Source organism: Diplotaxodon limnothrissa, linkage group LG12 (assembly GCF_057381915.1).
Source record: "Diplotaxodon limnothrissa isolate DT_005_m linkage group LG12, D_limnothrissa_male_GT1.1, whole genome shotgun sequence".
Classification (NCBI taxonomy): Eukaryota; Metazoa; Chordata; class Actinopteri; order Cichliformes; family Cichlidae; genus Diplotaxodon; species Diplotaxodon limnothrissa.
The window spans coordinates 13,084,037-13,105,617 of NC_140607.1; the positions used below are offsets into that span (position 1 = coordinate 13,084,037).

The 21,581-nt window shown below is 39.5% G+C and overlaps 1 protein-coding gene across 1 annotated transcript in view; it reads left to right on the top strand.

The window, feature by feature from the left end:
* slc15a4 (solute carrier family 15 member 4) overlaps nt 1-20,667 on the top strand; it is a 30,324-nt gene extending 9,657 nt beyond the window's left edge. Inside the window, exons 6-9 of the mRNA XM_085367990.1 lie at nt 522-702; nt 4,636-4,794; nt 8,998-9,156; nt 19,030-20,667. Of these exons, the coding sequence (XP_085224116.1) occupies nt 522-702; nt 4,636-4,794; nt 8,998-9,156; nt 19,030-19,181 (651 nt within the window). The 3' untranslated portion in view covers nt 19,182-20,667. The remainder of the gene's footprint in view (nt 1-521; nt 703-4,635; nt 4,795-8,997; nt 9,157-19,029) is intronic.
* The last annotated feature ends 914 nt before the right edge of the window (nt 20,668-21,581 follow it).

Sequence of the window (21,581 nt, forward strand, 5' to 3'; positions counted from 1 at the left end):
TGCTCCAGCAGTCTGCACTGTTACACTGCTCAGTCAGTGAGATATTGCCTCAACTTGTAAATACTTTGTATGCTTATAGTGGAATTTCTGTTTGATTGATATGTCATCCAGTCTGTTTACACAGTGCAATTATTCCTTCCAAAGATTACGCTTTATCGTGATAATTCAGAATCAGTTTTGTCAATTTTGTCTCACATTTAAGCTTTAATAGATTGGAATGTAAAAAAGAGAACTTATGAATCCTATTAATACTAGTGCTGCTGCTGCTACGGCTGTGAATAATAAGCTGAATATTTATTCGGTATTGACTGCCTGCTTGCATTACTATACATGCTATTTATGTTTTGTTTTTTAAATTGCTTCATGTTTTGCTTTTGACCACCTGGGGGTGCCAGAGCAGTATCAAGTCTGAAGGATGCACAGACTCCAGTGAATGCAAACATTTGGCGAACTGTGTAGTTTTCATACTTTTTTGCCTTTTGTTCTCTTTCATCCCATGTTTCTCCCCCTGGATTCCCCAGATGACGTTCCGCTTCCCGCCTGCTTGGCTCACCATGTTTGACGCAGTGCTCATTATCATGCTGATTCCCCTGAAGGACAAAGTGGTAGACCCAATCCTGAAACGGCGCGGCCTGCTGCCCTCCTCCCTGAAAAGGATCGCAGTAGGGATGTTCTTTGTCATGTGCTCGGCCGTGGCAGCGGGTGAGTGCACCTGCAGCCGAGTTCTCTGTACATGTCACTTAAATAGTACAAACACAACAAAGTAAAAAGGCAAAGTTGGGTGTTATTTTCTGTGGCAGATGGAACATACAATCAGCAGTTCCAGTGCCACATCTACTTCATCTATATTTTCATTACTTTTGGTAACATGGCTTTAATACAAAGCCGCTTCACTGACATGACTTGAATATGGTCACTGAACTTTTTTTTTTTTAATTTTTATTGCTATTCTGGTGTTGCTTTATGTGGGACTCGAAAGATGGTTTGTCACAGATTTATAGTCTATTCCAGAATCCCATGACTTTCCATCTGGCAAAGGAAAAGCAGCAGATATTGTCCCCCCTCACTCAGTAGCTTATAGAGAGCGCTGTGGCATCTAACTTTTTAGTCCTGTGTGACTGCACCAGCCGTGCTCAGTCGTGTTCTTTTCCAGTCTGTAGATTGTTTTCGAAAGCTTCAGCCAGGCCTGTCAGTGGTTGCTGCTGCACTGATGCATCCAGGCTAAAATGTTTCGAGCATGAAGGCAGGAAGAAAAGCCAATCAGTCTACATTGTATTCCACAAACGCTCCACTTTTTCTTACACAGAAATGCAAATGTGCAAAATGAACATATTTTACTATTAGTGATCCTTAGATATTGACTAGTGTGGTTTTATAGATGGGGAATAATGCACTTAATGAAAATAAACAGCAGTTGTTGGGGATAATTGTGAGGGAATCTCTGTAGAACTGGCCATTCTTTCATCTCATTTCATTTCATTTTTGAGTTTGTAGTCAAATGTCTTAACAACAGTTTCCACGACAAGCATGCTTTGTATCCTTATATAGCACAAGCAAGCCGATTCTACAGTTTTCAACAAATCACAACCGAAGTGTCATAACATTAGCTCACGATTATTTTATGGTATGTTTTATGTCTGTTTTTACAAACTGGTCTTATCTCCACGTATGATAAACTTGTTTATTCTTGCTCCTTTATGGTCATCTGATAGCAGAATGTGTAAAAAACACAACAAACCCCCCAAACCCAGCAACTTAATAAATTAAAGCTCACCTCATCAAAACAGTGAGTGTAAAAAGAAGACTGTAGAGTCCTCAAATGTTCTAGTGTTGATTGGCAGAGTAAGACCATCAAACAAATCTTTTTCAATCAACCTGATGCGGTAGAATGATTATTAACCAAATCCGTAGTGTTTATTTTTCAGTTTAAATATCAGAGGATGTGAGGTTTCTGACAAGTAAAGGTCCTTCTAATATTTTCATTTTCATGTTCCAAAGCTGGTTAGCTGTTTGCTTTTCCATTCGACTCACTGAAATAAAGTGCAGCACTTGCATTTAAATTCAGGCAAAATAAACTCAGAATATTGCAGAAGGCTGTTTTGAGTTCTGGGAGTGGAGAGAATGTGTTTATGATGTGGGAATTGGACAGATGAGTACACAACTCGTGTGCGACAAATTTCTGACCTGGATTCCAGGAGACAAATCGGAGGACTCTGTCAAAGTTTTACAGTAATATGCTTTGTAAAGTGAATTACTGAGATGCAGTATAATGATATTGCATCTGCAGCTTATTTGAATAATTATTCAGACAGCAGTACCGTAATTGTCGGGCTATAAGCCGCTACTTTTTGCACAAGCTTTGAACCCTGCGGCTTTTAGTCAGGTGCGGCTTTTCTATGGATTTTCCATGATTTTTGTGATATCGTAAGACGATTTGTTTTGTTTGTTCCGCTGTTGTACGGCACTACGTTGCCTGGCGGAAGGATCGAGGTTCAAGAGTGGTATGTTAGTCACATGTCCGTCCGCCAGGCAACGTAGTGCCGTACGAAGTAGCGCGAAAAACAAACTTCAAAGTAGCGCTACGCATTCAGCGGGAGGCGTGGATGATGAGCGGCGATAAACTTGCGAAAAGCAAGTTATGCCCAACTCCACCGGTGGATTCTGACATCGTGGAAAAGTGCGAAAACATCCACGATCACCAACGGATTTTGAAGGGCTGGACTGCTGCATGATGGAGAGGAGGACACCGCCACGGCCCTTCTGAGGGTGTTCGACTCTGACACTGACAACGAGGATTTCTTTGGTTTTGAAAGTGACAACGAAGGAGAGAAGCGGAGAGTGGATGACGAAGCCATCCTGAGCCTGTTCGTTTCCGACATTGGAGAAGAGGACTTTGGTGGTTTTAGAGTGCAGGAAGAAGAGAAAGATGGTGAATGACTGACTTTTCTTCTCCGTGTCACTTCACCTGAGCCTAAAAGGTAGTCCGAATCTATTTTTCTGGTGTGCTGTAGGTTACTGTTATGTACTACATGTGCAAATATGTACCCATAACTTGTTTTTCAAAATATTAATAAAAGTGATGTCTCCAAACAGCCATCTCTTTCCTGACAATTCCCTTTGTGCATATTCTCTTACATATGATAAGTCAACATTGAAACACCTGCGGCTTTTAGTCAGGTGCGGCTAATGTATGTACAAAACAGGATTTTCCCCTGAATTTAGCTTGTGCGGCTAATATTCAGGTGCGCTTTGTAGTCCGGGAAATACGGTAATTTGCAGAGCCTGTGCACCGTTTATCCCCAGAACTGACTCGATTCACATTTGTTCAGTTACGCACACTGACTCCTGGGAGCTGCCTTACACTGTTATTACATTTCAAGCTGCATTCTAAGTTGACTTTACTCGGTGCTTATCTGTAGCGGTCCAAAAGCTAAAATCATGAAGTTCAAAGACTGACAGATGGATAGCTGTGAATGTCCAAGTGTGGCACCTTTTATCCACAGACTAGATAGTTGTCACACATGACACTGCCGGCACGCCACACCGCTGCTCCTCGGCGGTAGCATCTCTTTCATCTTGTTGTGTATTTGTCTGGATTGGTGCAGCAGTATTTTACACAGTGAAGCTGTATGTGCTGACACACGTGGTACAAGGACAGGTGGACTACCCATGCAGTGAAAAGGGACTACTGAAGGCATGCTGCTAAGTAGACAGTGGACTGTTTCTGATCATTTATGTACAACGCTCCCAGACTTTGGCCACATGCTGACCAGCTCTCAAAAACTATGCTGACATTGTCTTTTCTGTTGTTTTTTTGTTTGTTTGTTTTTTAGCATGCTGTCTCACTTTTCTCACTTTATGTCTGATCTCATTTGGTTAAAGCTCAATGGCTATTGCACCCAAAGCATTTCTCTCTCTCACTCTTTCTCGCCCTCTTTCTCCTTTTTTTTTTTTTTTTTTTTCCAGAAAAGCTGGAGCAGAGTTTCCAGGGATCACGCTGGGTTGTCTGTTGTGTGATATTTAGTTAGGGTGGGTGGGGGGGAGCAGAGATGTGTGCGTTTATAGAGTGCGACTTGCTCGGGGCAGCTCAGTGGCCGTGCTGTTCGAGATGGACAGCTGGTATTATAGGATATCCGGATTACAAGGCTACAACTCCTCTCAAATATAGCATTAAGTGCAGTTATGATAGGAGGCTGTCTCTGGGAGTTATCTGGAAATAGCCGCTGGTTACATGATAATAGCTATCGAATAAAGCTTTTAGGAAGCAGCGGCAGTTGATGACAACTGCCTGGTTCTTATTATTGAATCATCTGCACCGTCCCATTACCAGCTGCCAGAATATAGAAGCGTGCAGATGTGATCTTAATGAAGTGTAGGCTAGCCTTAAAATTAGCTAAATCCTTAATGGACTGTTCAGTGTTGAAAACTCTAAGTCTGGCAGCTTCTTGCTGTATGTTGGTGTCACGAACTTTAAAGTATCCTTTCCAAAATATATAAGCCTTTTCAAATTACCCATGCTAAATATAGCATGGGTAATTGGTGTGTGTGTGTAATAAATTTTAGGTCTTGTTTTTTTTTGCTTTCCCCTTAGTTAATTGTTCTTCCTTGCACTGTTTTCTGGGTCCACCCCATCAGGTATTTTGGAGACAAAGCGCCTGGAGATCGTCAAATCCAATGGTACCATTGACCAGATGCTTGGGAGCGTCATCTACCACGCGGCAGATTTGGCCATATGGTGGCAGATCCCTCAGTACGTGCTGATTGGAATCAGCGAAATATTTGCCAGCATTGCAGGTACAGCCAGTTGACATCCTCTGTGAAGTTTTCAAATAAATGCTAAACACTTTCATTTAATAGTGCGATCAGGTAAACATGATGACTCAGACAAATGGTAAAATGTCACATCCTTCTCCAGAGTAAGAGACTTGTACTTTGAGTTGATCAGCTTTTCCCTTTGAACATTCAGAATAGATTGGGGGCTAAAGCCCATTGTGCCTATTCCTGTAAGCACAATGCAGTGAAGACTAATGTGTAAATCCTTTTTGAACAATTTGTTTGATTTATTGCCATCCGGCACCAGCTTAATGTGTTTGTGGGTTGCAGTCCATACTCCAGAGTAAATAGCCCACAACATCAATTGATAATTGATTATCCCGATTTTATCACACTACTGCAAGACATTGTTAAGTAACGGAGCATTTTCCAAATAAGGAAAATACTCCGTTACAGTAACTGCTTTTTAACAAACAGGGAGGAAAAAGCAAAGCTTTCATTTTACGTCCAGTGCTCTTGAAATAGATAGAGGAGATGGCGAGATGCATAAAGGTACAGATAGGTTATATATAGGTTATATTTGTAATTGCAGTGCAAGGTGGAGCGTGATATAAAGCTTTCACCTTTAATGTTTAATAGTGTGGTAAGCTGACATTTTTAGATATGCGCCATCATATGCAATGACTCTTACATTGGGCCTTTTTCCTTCTACAAACAAGGGACGGCTCAGAGATAATACTAACAAATTGCACTGACACATATTCACTTAGTTAGCTTTCACAGCTGACACGCTGTTAATAAGGACGTGTTACACCATAGCAAATGAAAGTTTAATTATCAGTCCAGCAGTTTGATAGATCTGACATTTACATCTGCGTACATACACCAAAGAAGCAGAAAACGGCTCTTAAACATCCTATTAAGATTTCTTCTTATCAAATTGCACTTTTAAAAGGATTGTACTGCAGATTTACATTCATTTACATTTAAGATGACATAGTATAACAGGTTATTTGCACCTCTAATTTGTAATATTTTAAATAGGCTCATAATTTTTCATCCATCTCTATCATTTGTCCAGTAAGAAGCAGCAAATACGTTAAACTAATACTGGTAAGGCTTTGTAATTACATTCCTCTTTGTCAGCGTAGAAAATGTTACAATGGCTGAGATTGTTTGTGAACATTATTTAGTCGAGACAAGACGATTCTAAGAAGGCAATTCAACCGTATTTTTTTCTCCCCACAAAATTTTTTTGCTTCAAATTTCAAGTGTTTCATTTATTTATTTATTTATTTTTCTCAGAGAAATACATTTCCTGTCATTTATGTTTGCAAAAGCAATGAAAAAGAAAAGAATTGCATTGGATCAAGGCGGGTCAGAGTAGCTCTTAGTTCAAACAACAGCTACAGTCCTGTTTGTGATCATTTTCCAGGTATCGGCTCAAAACTGCTCGGTAAGAAACTCGCGAGAAATGAGAGTCATTTCATTTCTTGCGAGCCCTGGTGTGAAGAGTAAATGCCTTTTCATTAACAGCTTTGGGGAGAGCATATTGCCCCAGTAATACAATAATGTGGGGATTTGCTTTAATGCTGTTTGTGTTTGTAAGAAATGCACTAAATGTGAAATTCTTTATGAAGTTGTTTTGCGTTGAACGGAGTAGCAGCTGTGGGCCATTTTTATCCTTTAGCATGCAGACATACAAAATAGGGCAATATACCTCGCATTCTGCTTATCTATCTAATTGGAATCTGTATTTTTTTGCTTACTTTCTCTTGCAGTCATTGCCTTAGTGATTCAACTTTGTTAATCCCTCTAGGCATGATTGAGTCATTCTCCCACTACTATGAAATGTCCTACAACATATTGTGTGGTCTCGGTGTAGTACATTCTTTATTTCTTACTTAAGAGTGAAAATGAGACCATTAATATTTAGGACTTGAAGGAATATCTGGTCAGTCCAGTTCCCTCAGAAAACATTTGTCATCTTTAAAAATCTTTGGAAACTGAAATCTGTTTAATGAGCTTGGGTATTATACAACCCTTGAGCAGAAATGCATAAGGCTTCTATAAAACACTGGAACTTGCGTAAAGAGAGTCCCTATGAAAGTCAAATCCGGGATTTGACAAAGCTATAGGGATCCTTAAAATAAACTTGCTCTCCCCTCTCTCTCTCCATCCCACAGGGCTTAGTTCAAGACAAAATGTCTGACAGAATTGTGGCATGTGTCTGGTAAAGAGGAATATTTCCCCTTAGTCATCTTCTGTTTGAATAAATCTGTGTAAAACCTCTGGTGCTATCAAACTTTCTGACTGCAGTCCCCAGTCTTGTACGGCAATGGGTAATGCTTTCCACATATGCCACTCAAGTTCGTCTGCTTTAAGGTGGCAAGAAAATGCAAAACCCTCTCGTAAAAGAAAAGAAAATAGTGCCCGCAGTATTTTTAAACATGTTTTTTTTCTTATGAAAAAAGTAGAAGGCTTATGTTACTTTCTAAACCATAAAAAAACCTCTGACCTTGGGAATAGAAAACAATACATACATCAGATATGTACATATGTATTCCCCTTCTGAGTGTTTTTGTGTTCCTTATTAAAATTAAACTTGTCATTCAACACTCCCTGAAAGCAGGTGAGGCATTTAGGTTATATAGGTTATTTTCATGCATACCCAGTGATAATATTTGCCACATCTATCTGTGCCTTTTTATTCTAAAAGGATCCCTCTTTCTTTCTTTCTTTCTTTCTTTCTTTCTTTCTTTCTTTCTTTCTTTCTTTCTTTCTTTCTTTCTTTCTTTCTTTCTTTCTTTCTTTCTTTCTTTCTTTCTTTCTTTCTTTCTTTCTTTCTTTCTTTCTTTCTTTCTTTCTTTCTTTCTTTCTTTCTTTCTTTCTTTCTTTCTTTCTTTCTTTCTTTCTTTCTTTCTTTCTCAGAACTATCGCAGGTATCTGTCAAGAAACTGTTCATCACGTTAATTTGCACAATGTTACCCTCCAAGGATGTTAAAAGGCACACATAAGCACAAGTCCCTAATCTCTTCTGACAGATGTAGCTATAGGGGCTCCTATGTTTGAGGTGCCATGAAATTATCAATGTCAGCTTGCAGCAAGACAGAATGTTTTAGGCAGAGGACACACAGATTTCTCCCCATACTCCTCTCTCTTTCTCGAAAGTTTCTTGCTCTTTTTTTTCCCCCCCTCCAGTCTGTTTTTTTTCCATCACACAGTAAATACTGAATAATTTGTCTTCCACAAATTATTTAGTACTTACAAACACCACAGTCCAGTGCCACAATAGGAAATGAGCTGCCAAGGAATTCTTTTGCAATTAACAAGTGAACAGTCAACAAAACCCACCCAAAAAACAAAAACAAAATTATTTTACACAGATGGATAAATACGCGAAGAGTTGGGATTGAAATGTTACTCCGCCCATAAAATGTACACCAGCATGCCTGATGTTTTTAGTTGTCTGTCCACTAGAAGTAACGAAAATCACTACTCTTCCTACAGTATTGATCTTTGATTAAACCTAAACGCATTGATCACCTAGTGGGTACTGGTTACTTTTATGGGCAATAACATGTAAATTGTAATAGATCATGAGTCAGATAAGCTGTTATATCAGTGGCGTTACCACAGTTTACAATCCAGAAAACCGTGTGTCTAAAACCAAGAGGCTGTCTCTGGGTTTTGCACAAACTGTGTAATATTCTGGGGTCTCTGAGGAAGGACATTCAATTGAAATGATCTGAAATCTGGGGGACTATCTTTTAAAAAGAACAGTTTTTTGTTAGACATACCAACACAATATTGTTTTCTCTACCAATCCTGCTTGCCATATTTGCTTCCGTGCAAGTTTTCCCATTTCCCCAAATGTAATTTAAAGTGGTCCAGAGATGCATCGGAAGATGACATTGAAAGTGAAGAAGCATTAATCTTAGTCGGGAAAGACTTAGATTTCCACATATTATTATTTATCACACCGCTCGTATCCAAGTAAATTATGTTACCTTGTTGCTCCAGTATCTCAGACTTGGATTTATTCAGAACGTGTTTAGGTTAAATCCTGTGTCTAAGTAGCACTGAATTCCAAGTTACATTACATCATCAGTGGCAGCTTTTGTCATATTTCATTACATGTTGTACCATATAAACTATAAAGCTGCGTTACATTAACATTTAATCATATATATTTCTACGTATGTGTTTTCATCTTTATTGCAGGCCTGGAGTTTGCCTATTCTGCAGCCCCCAAGTCCATGCAGAGTGCCATCATGGGGCTTTTCTTTTTCTTTTCTGGGATTGGATCCTTTGTGGGCTCCGGATTGCTGGCTATTGTCTCCCTCAAGTCAATTGGCTGGATGTCATCCCATAGAGACTTCGGTAAGAGATATTTTAGCTTATGGTAATTCCAATTTGGCAGGTACGTCGCACGTACCGTGATCAAGAGGTAGAGAACTCGACTGAAGCAGATAGCACGTGTGTGCGTGCACCTGTATGTTTGTGGAAGTGTAAGCGCACACATATGTCTGTGCGTGTTTTTGTATTATTGAAAAATGTGGTCCTGGAACCATCTGGTATAGGTGAAGCTACCACAAAAGCGAAGACTTCAAGCACTTGTGCTTAAACTTGAAATAAAAGCTGGTTTTCATTTCAACCTGTTCTCATCACTTCATCATTATCAAAACACACAGTAGTGACGTGATTCTCAGCGCTATCTGTAAGTCACCTGTCACCCTTTTTTGCCAAGCATCCTGTTAGGTACCCAGTGCTAGACCACATACTATTGTATTCCCACATCGACTTTAGGTATAAAACCACAAGAGAGGCATCGATTCAGACTGCCTGAAATTAATCTTCCAGGAACATAGCTTAAGAATGTTCAAAAGCTTGAGCTAATTTAAAATCCACTTAAAGACTTTGTAAATTATACACAGAAAGGAGGGGGACAACACCCTGCACAGGTCTCTTGTTTTAAGAGTGTTTCACATTATAAATAGACATGTCAGACTAACGACAAAAGGTTTGTGTAAATCTGTCCGAGTGCTAGAATGAATAGCGTGGTGGTGGCAGCAGATGGATGGACTCCCAGTGAGTAGAGGCTCCCCACCCAGATGCACTTTTCCCTGAGCATTCAGTAAATAAGCCAACACTGTAAATTGTTTATCCACAAACACCTAATAGCTCATTAATACAGTGTACCGACAGGTAGGGTGGTACTTCTGATGATGTTAGCACTAGAAAATGCTTTGCATGCCTCATATATCCATCCTTTGCTCAGCCGTGCATAACTTGAGGGGAAGGTAAGCTAAAGTTGTTCTGCCCGTAAGACTCCCTTTGCTTTCCAAAAAAAGAAGGTGAACTGCAGAAATGGAACAAAACACCCTCCTGGCCACTGATTAAAGACATACGGCACAAAGCTTAGGCATTACGTACAGTCAGGGTTTATGCTGTTTGTTATTGTGGCTGTTTTTCACATTTTGTTGGATGCTAGCTTTTTTCCACATCTCCTGGCTCTCTACGTGGAAAAGATTCAGCTTATTTCCATGGCTGCAGGCAACATGGCGTGCGGTAAACAGCGTCTTGGGTGAGCTGTGCCGAGCTGTACTGACCTGCACAGGCCTGAAGACAGACAGCAGCATTAATCACAGGCTGGGGGTCTGATTACATAGGCCTGTTCCTCTTAAGTAAAGCTGTCCCTCGAGCATTACATGGAGATGGCGCTGCTAGTTTAGGCATCACACTGGTAGATGCTCAGCCCTCCTGTCATGCTGTAGCTCTATCATCCCCCTTCTCTGCACAAGCCTCTGTTAGTCAGTGTAGGTAAAATGTCACAGAGAGAATTCAGCTTTCTCCTTGTTTTGCAGATTCAAACTTTCGGTTTGGTAAAGAAGTCAGGGACGATCATGGCTGATTTGTGTTTTCATATTTTTAAAAGACAAGATCAAAGAAGGTATCAAAACCTTAGATGACCATTAATTAGACACTTAAAGGTTTAACTAAGAAGGTACAGTGGCTGTAATATAACTGCACACGGCAGTAGCATAACAAAGTATTCAACCTCATATTTACTTCTTTTTTCCCCCTAAACTAAACTGTGTCACGTATTTTTTTTAAAAAACTAAAGGTTAAACCTGCGTAAACACAGCTTCTTATGTGAGAAAGCATGCCAGAAAAATAGTGTATCCAGTATGAATGTGTGGACACATTTGCATTGTGACAAAAGGTTCGCAAACTTGCACCTAAATCTCATTGTGCACCCCTGTTACCATCAGCAGACTGAAACAGAAAGACTGTGGTACTCAGAATATTACTTGTAACTGTGGTTAAAGGATATATCTATTTGCAACTCCTTAATTCTCACATTGAAATAGGTTTGAAACATATTATAGAAGAACTTGTGAAATCCAATTATTGCTTTTGGTTGTGATGCGCCATCACAATATTTCTGCAAGCACAAGAGCATCATTTTTGCCCAGTGTGTTTTGGTTAGTGGAGTCAAAAATAGACACGTGTTGAGGTGACAGAGACTTGTCATTTCTTGCATCTGTTGAGACTTGCTCTTGGGAAGTTTTAAGAGGTTAGGCTATTCCTGCTGTTCGCTCTTGTTCCAGTAATCTTTGTTGCTGTGGGTCGTTGAGCTGTGGAGTTTGAGAGCCTCCTAAATAGCTTTGTAACCCTTTCCAGATGATTGTCTTTTATGTCCCTTCTTTATCTCATCAGGGACTTCTTATGATTTGGCAGTGTGCTACAAAGTAAATGTGTGTAAGCTGTGATCCCGAAAATGTTTTGTTTAAGCGGTAATTGCACTGAACATGGATGGTGGTCATCAGGCCAGAGTGTGTTTAGCCCAGCTACTAGCGTTACCAGAGGTGCCCGTGGCTCAGATGTTAGAAGGGGTTGACTACCACTCACCGATCGGAATATTCTCAGGCAAGATATTGACCCCCAACTTGCACCTGATGCCTGAGTGTGAATGATGGAACAGTGCAACTCGCCATAGCACTGTATGAATAAATGTTTAAGGGTAAATAAGATTTGTAGTGGGAAGGGGACAACTTGAGTAGAAAGGCACTATATATAAACCAGTCCATTTACTGGTCAGTTATTGTTTAAAAGTCTTAGAAACTAAGGGAGCAAATAAGCCTCTTTTTCATCACTAAAATACAATTAGCAAGTAAAATGTGTTTACAAAGGACTTTCTGACAACACTGTAAGCGTTTGGTTTTAAAATTTTAAATTATATTTGTTTTTTGAATAGTAGTGTAGTTCCCTTTTTATTTCCAGTAATTTTCTGCATCACAGAGATAGTTATAGCACTCGTCCAAGATTTAAATGGCTTAAATGATATGCAAGTCATTCTATTGCTCATCTTAAGAAGGAATCTGCAGTCTCGTGCATGCTCCAACCCTGGGATGGGCAACATTTTTCCTCACGGAGCCTGCCTCATTTGGACAGAGTCAGCAAAGAGCCAGTCATTGAAAATTTTCTATTATCTTTTTAATTTTCTGCCCAGTTATGACCTATTTTGCTGAGTGAGCTTCTCTTCACTTGTGCAGCTCAAACGTCAATGCCACTGCAGATGAGTCTTTAGTTTTTAGATGTTCTTCTTTGTTTGTTTTCTGTGTGTGATAATCCTTATGTCTGGTATATTTAGATGGGTACAAAACCTGCTCTTGTTCTTGGGGTGAATGACCCTGTGTGTGTGCAACTGAAGGACACGGCAGTGGTCCGCAGAGTGCTTTATGCAACATTTTAGCTCTCAAACTTGAAACCTTTCAAGCTCGTGTTGAAATTATTGATCCCTTAAATCTCACAACAAATTGTATTCCACCGTAGTTACATCTGGTTGAGTAGTCATCCATCACATTCTCTCATTGGTATTTTTATAGGTCTGGTATAAAAACACTGCAGCTACTTTTATTCTCAGGCTAAGTCAGTCAAGCATCAGCCTTTACGCTCTATGCAATATTATCCTTTACACAAGAGAAGGCTTTTGTCTTTAGATAATGGCGCTTGCATTTAATTCCCCTTCCCTTTTGTGTAGGTTTTATTCACTGTTAGTGAATGGTTTTTGTGAATTTCTGTAGTCACGTGACAGGAAATGGCCTTTTCTTTTACCAGCATTCAAGTCCTGGCTGATGTTATGTCAGATGTCTGGCACATGTTCCGATATTCACAGCGAGCTGACGTTCGCACATCCTGTTGGGCCGGGCTTCGTGAAATGTCAGGGTGTTAATAGAAGCCTCTAGTGTCAGATCTGTAGAATTTAACATAAACTCTGTCTGAAAGGACTGTGCAGGTCTGTATACACGCCAGAAGTAATAGGGGGCGCATACATATGGTTAGCCTGTTGTAGCAACCTCAGGATCAATCATGAAGTCTTCCAAGCTGGCAGAGAGCTGCAGAAAATAATATTTATTGCTGAAGCAAACATGCATCGATTCTTTCCCCCGATTTCATTCTCAGGCTGAAGATGGCATTGAAGTCACTGGAGCATTAAAATGTTGGGTTATAATACCGAAGGTCTGGATCAATTGATCCATTTTCAAACATTAAATTGATATTGACCCATTTCATTTCGACTCACATGGTCTCCTCAAGCCCACTTGCAGGTAAATTATCCCACAAGTTTACAACGCTCCAGTATTGGATGGGTGACCCCTCCTGTTTGCGGCATTCAGTCTAATCACAACCTTGAAATTTACTAACTCAGAGCTGCCAAACAGATCCTCTAAACATGGCAACATTTTAGTAACAAGTGTATCAGCAGTACTACTCTTTTTCTCCCCTCACTACCTCACTTTGAATTTAATTTTCATACATCTGTCAAATGTTTATCAGCTTTATTAATGCGTGCTTTTTCTAAGTATGTCCTTGTTTGGTCTTGTGCTGCTGTAATTAGTTTTTTATATTTTTCAAAAGTGCTTTGCAGCCAAGTGGGCCCTGGAGAGGGGTGGAGCTTGAATGTAATTTAAGATTTAGCTAAACGATGGGATTTTTATGAAGTGGGGTTGTTGCTCCTGCCTGTTCTGTTGCATTGTGTGGTGCAGGTTAGGGTTTAAGGTTTTTTTTTCCTCCCTCTATTAAGAAACTGATGGTTCCCGTTAGACGCCTCTAGAGTCTTTAGTGTTGCTGGCTGTTGGACTTTGCTGATTGTTGCTTGTAGCTTAAAAGATTGGCAAAAAAAAGCTGAAGGGTCAAAGCATTTGCCAGTAAGTAATTGGATGTTTTTATGCCTATAATTACCATAAGACTTTTGAAACTCAGGCTATAAATACTACATAACACATTTTTTGTTTGCTACTAGGAACTTTATACCAGTTTATCTATTTATTACACTGATATTATATGAGATCTGTGTCTAAGCATATTTCTGGCAGCTCAAATAAAACAAGACCAGCTCAAAAGTGTTTGAGGCACTTGCTTTTGCACTTGTACTGCACATCCAAGAAACAACAGTGGTGACACGTGATGCTTAGATTAAATTTTCCTTGATACCAATTTTCCGTCACTTTTTATATCTTGATAAAATCTTTCCCTGTTTTCATCGCTGACATCTCCCAGATTTTGTGGTGAAAAAAGTTGAGATGAGAATGTGAAAAGTGCATCTTCAGTGACATTTTTTTAGCTGGTGGACTTTCAGCATGTTTCCACAACCTCAGCATAATTTTCTGCTCTTTGATTTCCAAGAAAACTCTGGATAACCTGTGTGAATGATTCCCAATGTGCTGCTTCAGTTAGCGTCAGTGTCCTTTGGAAGTTATTGTCAATTATAAGTTCAGGGATTTCAGGACCAACAAAAACACCTTCCTTAATTTTGGCTTCACTTTTCGGGAGATCAGAGTTTGTTCTTAAATGCTGAAATGCATCGCTGTTTCTGTCCGTTCATCTTATTTGTCCAACATTTGGAATACTATAACTTAAAAAACGTGATGTTTGAGATCAAAGCATTTTTCAAATTTGGAGTCAGCAAGTGAAATTTGTTGAAGTAAACATGAAAAAATCCCAGTAGCAAAGTGCTTGTTGGCCAGTGAGTGCTTTTATATTGAAAACTTAGCAGATTTTAAAGCATACTGCATTTCCAGTAATAATCCAAGGGCTTTAATTTTAAAAGCCAACACACACCTGTGCCCTCGTGCTTTGGTTCAGTCACACTAGGGTAAAAATAGGATAGCAATCTCCTTGGACGAAGTTGTGCTTGATTTTTTGATTAGTGTTAAAAATGTGCTCAGAGGAGTGAGACAAAAGATGAAAAATTATGATTGACCTTTAGTGGGCAAGTAGATGGCAATCCTCTTAGATGCCTACAGATAAAAATACTGTATTGGGTATAAAGAAGATATCATTTAAAAGAAAACTGAGTTCACCTCAATTTGGTGATAAATTGATGGTTAAAGCACATTTTAAGAATTTTGCAGCTTCTTCCAAGCTGTCATTCAGTTGGCACATTCTAGCCCTCCCATCCATTTCAATGGGAGAACTTTTGGGCATATTTTTTCTCCCAACAATTGATTAAATACTTTGAAAACCGTAAACATATGTTCGAAAACAATAGGTTGCATCAAAACCTTGCACTGTTTTCAGTACTGCTCCAAAAAATTGGATGTTACTTTTTTTACCAGCAGCAGTTTTCATTCTGGTAGATTTGCAAAACTAGAACAAAGTTTGTGATCCAGTCATCTGTTAGAATATTATTAAAGCTACTTTAAGGTTTTGGTTTTTTGATTTTTTTTTTTACTTTAAATTGAAGGAAACTTTAGTAAAATCTTGGTTTGTTGCAGGCCGAGCACCCGGGAGCAAACTCAGAGGTTGTTGAATATGTTTCTGTAGACCTTGCACTTATTTTTCTATGGTCTATATCCTACATTAAATGGGTCATATTTTAGTAAACACTCTTGTTATTACTATTGAGCATGTATATGTGTTCCCATACATCATTTGTATGCTATATTACTTTATGCAATACTGCTTTGTGAATTAAGACTACCGCAGCAGACTCTTCTTTGTTTACCATCTGTGAATTATCGATTGAAAATCTAAGTACCTTCACCGCGCTAACCCCTCTCCTTTCATGCCCTGCTGTCAAACACATTGTTTTTTCATCTTCATGAATTATTTAAACACTGTCTTGGTTTTTGATCTATTTCTCACAATTTACACCCTTGACCAGATTAAGATGACATCACAAAATAAGCTAAAACTTCAGCCCGGGTCAAAGTCATCAGCTGCGTCTTTGTTCCTTGATCAAAGGTTTCAAGCTATAGAAACAGCCCAGTGCACAGGGCATTGACGAGGAGTCGCTCCTGAGGGATGTATCCTATCGTAGCAGCGCTGCTTTGTTCGCCTTAATGTCTAATTATCCACAAGAACGTGCGTACAGCACAGCGAGTGGGAATATGGCCATCTGTATTTGCACAATGTGCACGGTGTTATCTGATGAGCTCTGCCACAAATTCTGCTCTTTGATTAGAAGGAACTTGAAGCTGTGGATCGCACCTCTGCAGTGAGTTGTGGCTTTTCTGTAAAAACCTTTTTATGTAAAACTGGCATTTTTTTGTAAGTCACAGCTGTTCATTTGTTCATTATTATTTATAAATTATGGCGGGTCAGATGGACAGATTTATGTATGCATTTGTTAAGTCATCTTGCCCTCCAGTATTCTCAAAGCACCCATATGTTTGACTGCCTGTCCTCCATAATCCCTTCTTTGATTTATTTCTATTTTTTTTTATATTTTTAGTGAGCAGTAAGGACCGACGGCAGTTGATCTAAGACTTGAGGCCAGGCTGAAATCAATGAACATCCTTAAAGGAAGAGGGCTAATTTTCAATAATTTCTAGAAAAGTTAAGTTACACAGACATTTAACTGGCTGTGTAAGCACGACAGCATTTTAGTTGGTGCAGAACATTCAGCAGTCACTCAGTTGCCTGGAACGCACTGTGCGATCCACCCTTAAAACCTCACCTGATTTAAATTTGGCAGCTCACTCGCCGAGTGTCTCTGGACTGCCTTCAGTGTAGCTGTTCTTTGGAGATCACTGTAAGTTCTGTTCTGTCGTCTTGCACTTGTGCTTTGGTAATGTGCGCTGGATCTCCTCCAGTGCAACCTTCAACTTGAATTTCAGTTTGTGGAGTGGAGTCACAGGGAGTCTGTGAATCTAGCAAGTAGAATGGGTAAACAAAGCATTGTGAGCTGTCTTACATTGGCATGCACCACAGTTAGGTTTCTTTCCGCTTAATATCTTCCCTCAGATGCCACAGTACGTCAACCTCAACGTGGCGGCTGAATTCATGGGGCAACGATATGAGTGATAGAGAAAAGGAAAAGGCTCTGACTGTGACAGCCGTGGAAATTGTTAACTCTTCAAGTGAAAACTCTGCTTTGGTGTCTGGGTCACAGTCTTAAACCCAGCTCTCATATGATTTTCAATACAGAGGTCTGGTCCGTTTGACACACGTTGATATTTGAGGTCCGTGGTAATATCCCAGAGCACACATGCAAGTGGTTATGGCCAAAGTCCCTAACATTTATGATAGCTAAGGTAGAGAAGGAGAATGACATCTTCAATAATTGATTAAAAAGTCAAATATTTTTGTGGTATTAAAATTAGATTTACCTGATTTTGTTTAATATGTCTGTGTTTAATATTCTAATGAACCTCATGTGATTAAAGGTCCTTGTTATATTTCTTCTTATTTTCAGTCATCATCCTAATATTGTACAAAAAAGACAGTTTAAAGCAACATACTGTGAACTACACATTCTGTATTCTCTGTGTATGTTTGTGTTGTGTTTTGTGTTTAGACTAAAGGCTCAACCTCACTGTGTGTTAGAACTGCTGACTTTAAACGTAATCTCAGTGATTCAGTAAGTGAGTGCATGCCTGCAGCACACTGTTCATGTTTCTTAATTGCTCAGTAAAATCATTAGAAAAGTAAAAGAATGAAATAAATGAAAAATCTTAGACCATATGCTGTATACCATATACTACCTTAACCTAGGGGCCTGTTAACTTTAAACTGACAGGCATAATTAGACTCCACGTGAGTACACAGAACTTGACTTAATTCAGACGCTTATCTAATTAAAATCAAGCCTGCTTCTCCGTCAGATTACTCTGGGCTTCACATTTCCACATTTATAGGTAATAATAATAATAATAATAATAGCCTAAAAATCCCTCCGTGTCCAGCAGAGTAGTTCACAGCATCGTCTCATGCTGTTGGCTGAAAGTCAATTGATCTGTCTCGCACGGTCATTTGTACAAAAAGCTGCTTTAATGCCAATCCAATTGTCACCATACTTGACCAGCGAAACCAACTGTATCGGCTTTGCCCTTCATGTAAACCCCTAGCATGACCAAAACAGGATTTGTTTTAAGCTGTCCTCTCGAGCTTTGTCGCTGAATGAGAATGGCCACTTTCAGCCAACAGTGTAGCAAATGCTAAGACAGTCAAAGTTGGCCGATGTCGGGCTGGATTTGCCAAATCCATTAGGAATAAATGTGCAGGGAATGTCGGCAAATACCATCACTGCTTCCTCTTTGTCTTCTGCAACCCTCTGCTTTGTCTTTTTGTCTTCTCTTCCTGGCTCCAAAATAGAAAAGAAAGTCCCACAGATCACAGTGGAAGCATCAGTTTATTTTTTCCACCTTTCTTTTTTTTCTCTTTTCTTTAATCACATCCCAGTCCCACCAGGAACAAAAATCGCTTTAATGCCGATGAAAGACTCCTGGGCTGGAATCATAGCTGAGGGCTTGCATTGCTCTGTTGCTTCAATACCGCTTTCCTTTATCAGCGCTGAAGTGTGGGGTCAATTGTCTTCACTTTCACAAGATTTCACAATGGTGAAATGAGAAGTAACAAGCCCTCAGCCCCCCCACTCACTCGCTCCATCCTAATTCCTGACAGAATCGTGTTTCCTTAACATGCTCACTTCAAGCACCCCTTTTATGTCTGCTGAACACACAGCAACCTGACACAGTTGCAAGCTCGTGGCCATTTACCTTTGCCTTTGGTATTCTTTTAACGTGGAGAAGTACTTTGTGACAAAGAACCCTCCTGCTGTCACCCTCCGAATATGTTGCAATGCTTTTGTTCTCCAGATTTCCATATTTGTCTTCTTTTTTTTTTTTCCTTCATGCAGCTCCCAACTTTTTAAGAGTTACATGAATGCCAGTTTCATCGTGCACATTCTCAGCTAAACTCTCACATATTCTATTAATAACATGTCCTTATTTTGTTCTCTTGCAGGTAATATCAATGACTGCTCTCTGCATTACTACTTCTTCCTCTTGGCGGGGATCCAGGGCGTCACATTGCTGGTGTTCCTTATTATCTCGGTCAAGTACGACAAGCAGAAAGCCAGAGCAGGGCTTCAGCAGCAGAGACGCGCTTCCTCTTGACCCAACACGGCTGCACATTCATAAACTTGCAGCCCACTAAGGTCACCCCCTCGTCAGATCACTCAGTGCTCTAAGAACCCCTTATTAATTATAATACAGCAGTTTGAGCGAAGAAGTTGTAACTGTCATAACTACACCCTTTTTTATGTAAGATTTAGTTTTAAAGTGCTTTGGATATCCAGTAATTTCCAGATTTCCTGGTAATGGGTTTGAAATCACTGGGTGACTGCAGCAATACCACTTTCAGTACAGAGATTAACTATTCATACTGTACTTGCTTACTTCTGTGCGCGTGTCTGCCCCTGTTGCCTTTCTTTGATCATTTGCACTTAGGAAACGGTGCCATAAAATGTGATCCCTTTGAATATTTTCAAAGTTGTTTTACAGATATTTGTGTTTGTGTTATCTAACAGAGACAGTTCATTTCACTTATTCTGGTACGACACATCAGTATTTAAATCATTTAGGTCCTTAAGCTTAATCTCGGGTATTCGTGCATTAAATGTTCTCGAGAATCAGCACCATTTCATTCCCATTCACGCAGTATCTTGGAAGAGATCGCACCAAAAGGGGAATTGGTTTCGATGGTAATTTTGAAACAGTCCCTTAAATTATTGCTGTTCAAGATGCCGATTGTTGGAGAAGATTTCAAACAAACACATTTTTTGTTTGATCAGTCACTGTAAAGCCACTTTAATCTACCCTGTAAATGCTCAGATAGCACTCTACATGACTCATACATACATACATACATAAATACATACATGCCTCCTCATGTCAGAAATACTCCACAACTCCTGTGACGCTTCGGTTTTACATTTCTGGTCAAGCTGCAAAATCGAATATCTTCAATGTTAGATTAACAGAACCCAACAAAAAAATCTCTGTATTTAGACTTGTGGCATTAATGCTCGGATCACAGTGAAATGGATGCATAACAGTTAAAAAATGTAACGCATTCACAGTGATGCCATCTCAGTACTGAGAAATTCATAACATTTGTGACATTATTTACATTATTTCGAATCATTTGCTGTCAGAAACGTTTACGGCTTTGCAGCTTTACCAGAAATTCTGTTTTGTTTTGTTATATTTATAAGACTGTGATTCATTTGTTTTACTTTTATACTATTAAGTGTGTGTGTGTGCACCATCGTCTGTGCGTTTTCAATCCTCAGAATTAAGCCGAACACATGAAGGAAGAAAACTCAGGGCTCTCTAGGAATCGTGTCATGTGACATAAAGCTCCTGGAAATGTAAACCTGCCTTCGGGAGCTCAGAACAGTCGTCGTCATTTATGATCCGAACTAAATGAAGTTACGTTTGCGTTGTTGTATATTTAAAAGAAGAAAAAAAAGCTAGATTCTATCTCACTGACAGTATGAAACACCTCTTCAAGTGATTATTTTTTTCTGTTTGCGTTTATTTGATCAGATAATTATGTGTTCTTGTTCTATTGCTTACTGTATGTGTAATTATGTTGTCATCTCAGTCATATCAAAAAAAAGTCCTGTTACATTTCAGTATGGTACAGAACTGTGATAATGTTTTGTAGTGTTATGTGTTCCCATTAATAAAGTGTATTATTTTGTGACTTTTCTTTGTCATTTTCAGCCAGTGCCTAAATAAAGAAGAACTTTTGAAGCTAACAAAGTTGTCTGTCACATCACTGTACTGGTTAGTTTCCACTCATGCAAGCACAGCTTTGTTGCACAACTTCCAGATCTGTAAGTTTATTACACGAGACACAAATGTTTTATTGATAAGACAGGAAGGACATGTTCCAATCCTGTGTTTTAAATTCAGGCAGCATGGCGACACCGTTGTTGACATGTGAATCACGGATCGTGCTTTTAACAGCCTGCTTTCATGATTAGGGTCATGGTTTGTTGGTCCTAAGGCAAACTCAAAGTGGAATGCCTGAATTATTTATATTACAAAAAACACGCCCTGTAGCTTGCTGTAGGGGGAAAAGGTTGCTAACACAGAGGTGTAAAGCCTCATTTTGCATTCCTGTTGGGGGTGGAAGCACCATATTTCTTCTTAGTTTCATCATTGAAATCAGCGTCATCACAGATCAGTTTTTAATGGTAAGGCCTGCCAGCCGTGAGGCTCGGGGAGGGCCGTTTCCTGTTTAATTTGGTCAGAGCGCCCATGAAGCAGTGACTGAGCAGACAGCTTGATGTTTCAAAACCAACACAATGCCTTGAGGTCATAATTCTAGCGTGGTGGCTTGTTTCACATGTACAGAGGAATTTCTGACACATCATAGCGGTTGTGGAAGCAGAACTGGGGAAAAAAACACATAGATGTAGTTTTGACGCTGGCCTCCTCGTATTTTAAGATGATGGTGCGAGTAAACAACAGTTCCTCTGAGAACCTTCTGAATGCTCTTTATCT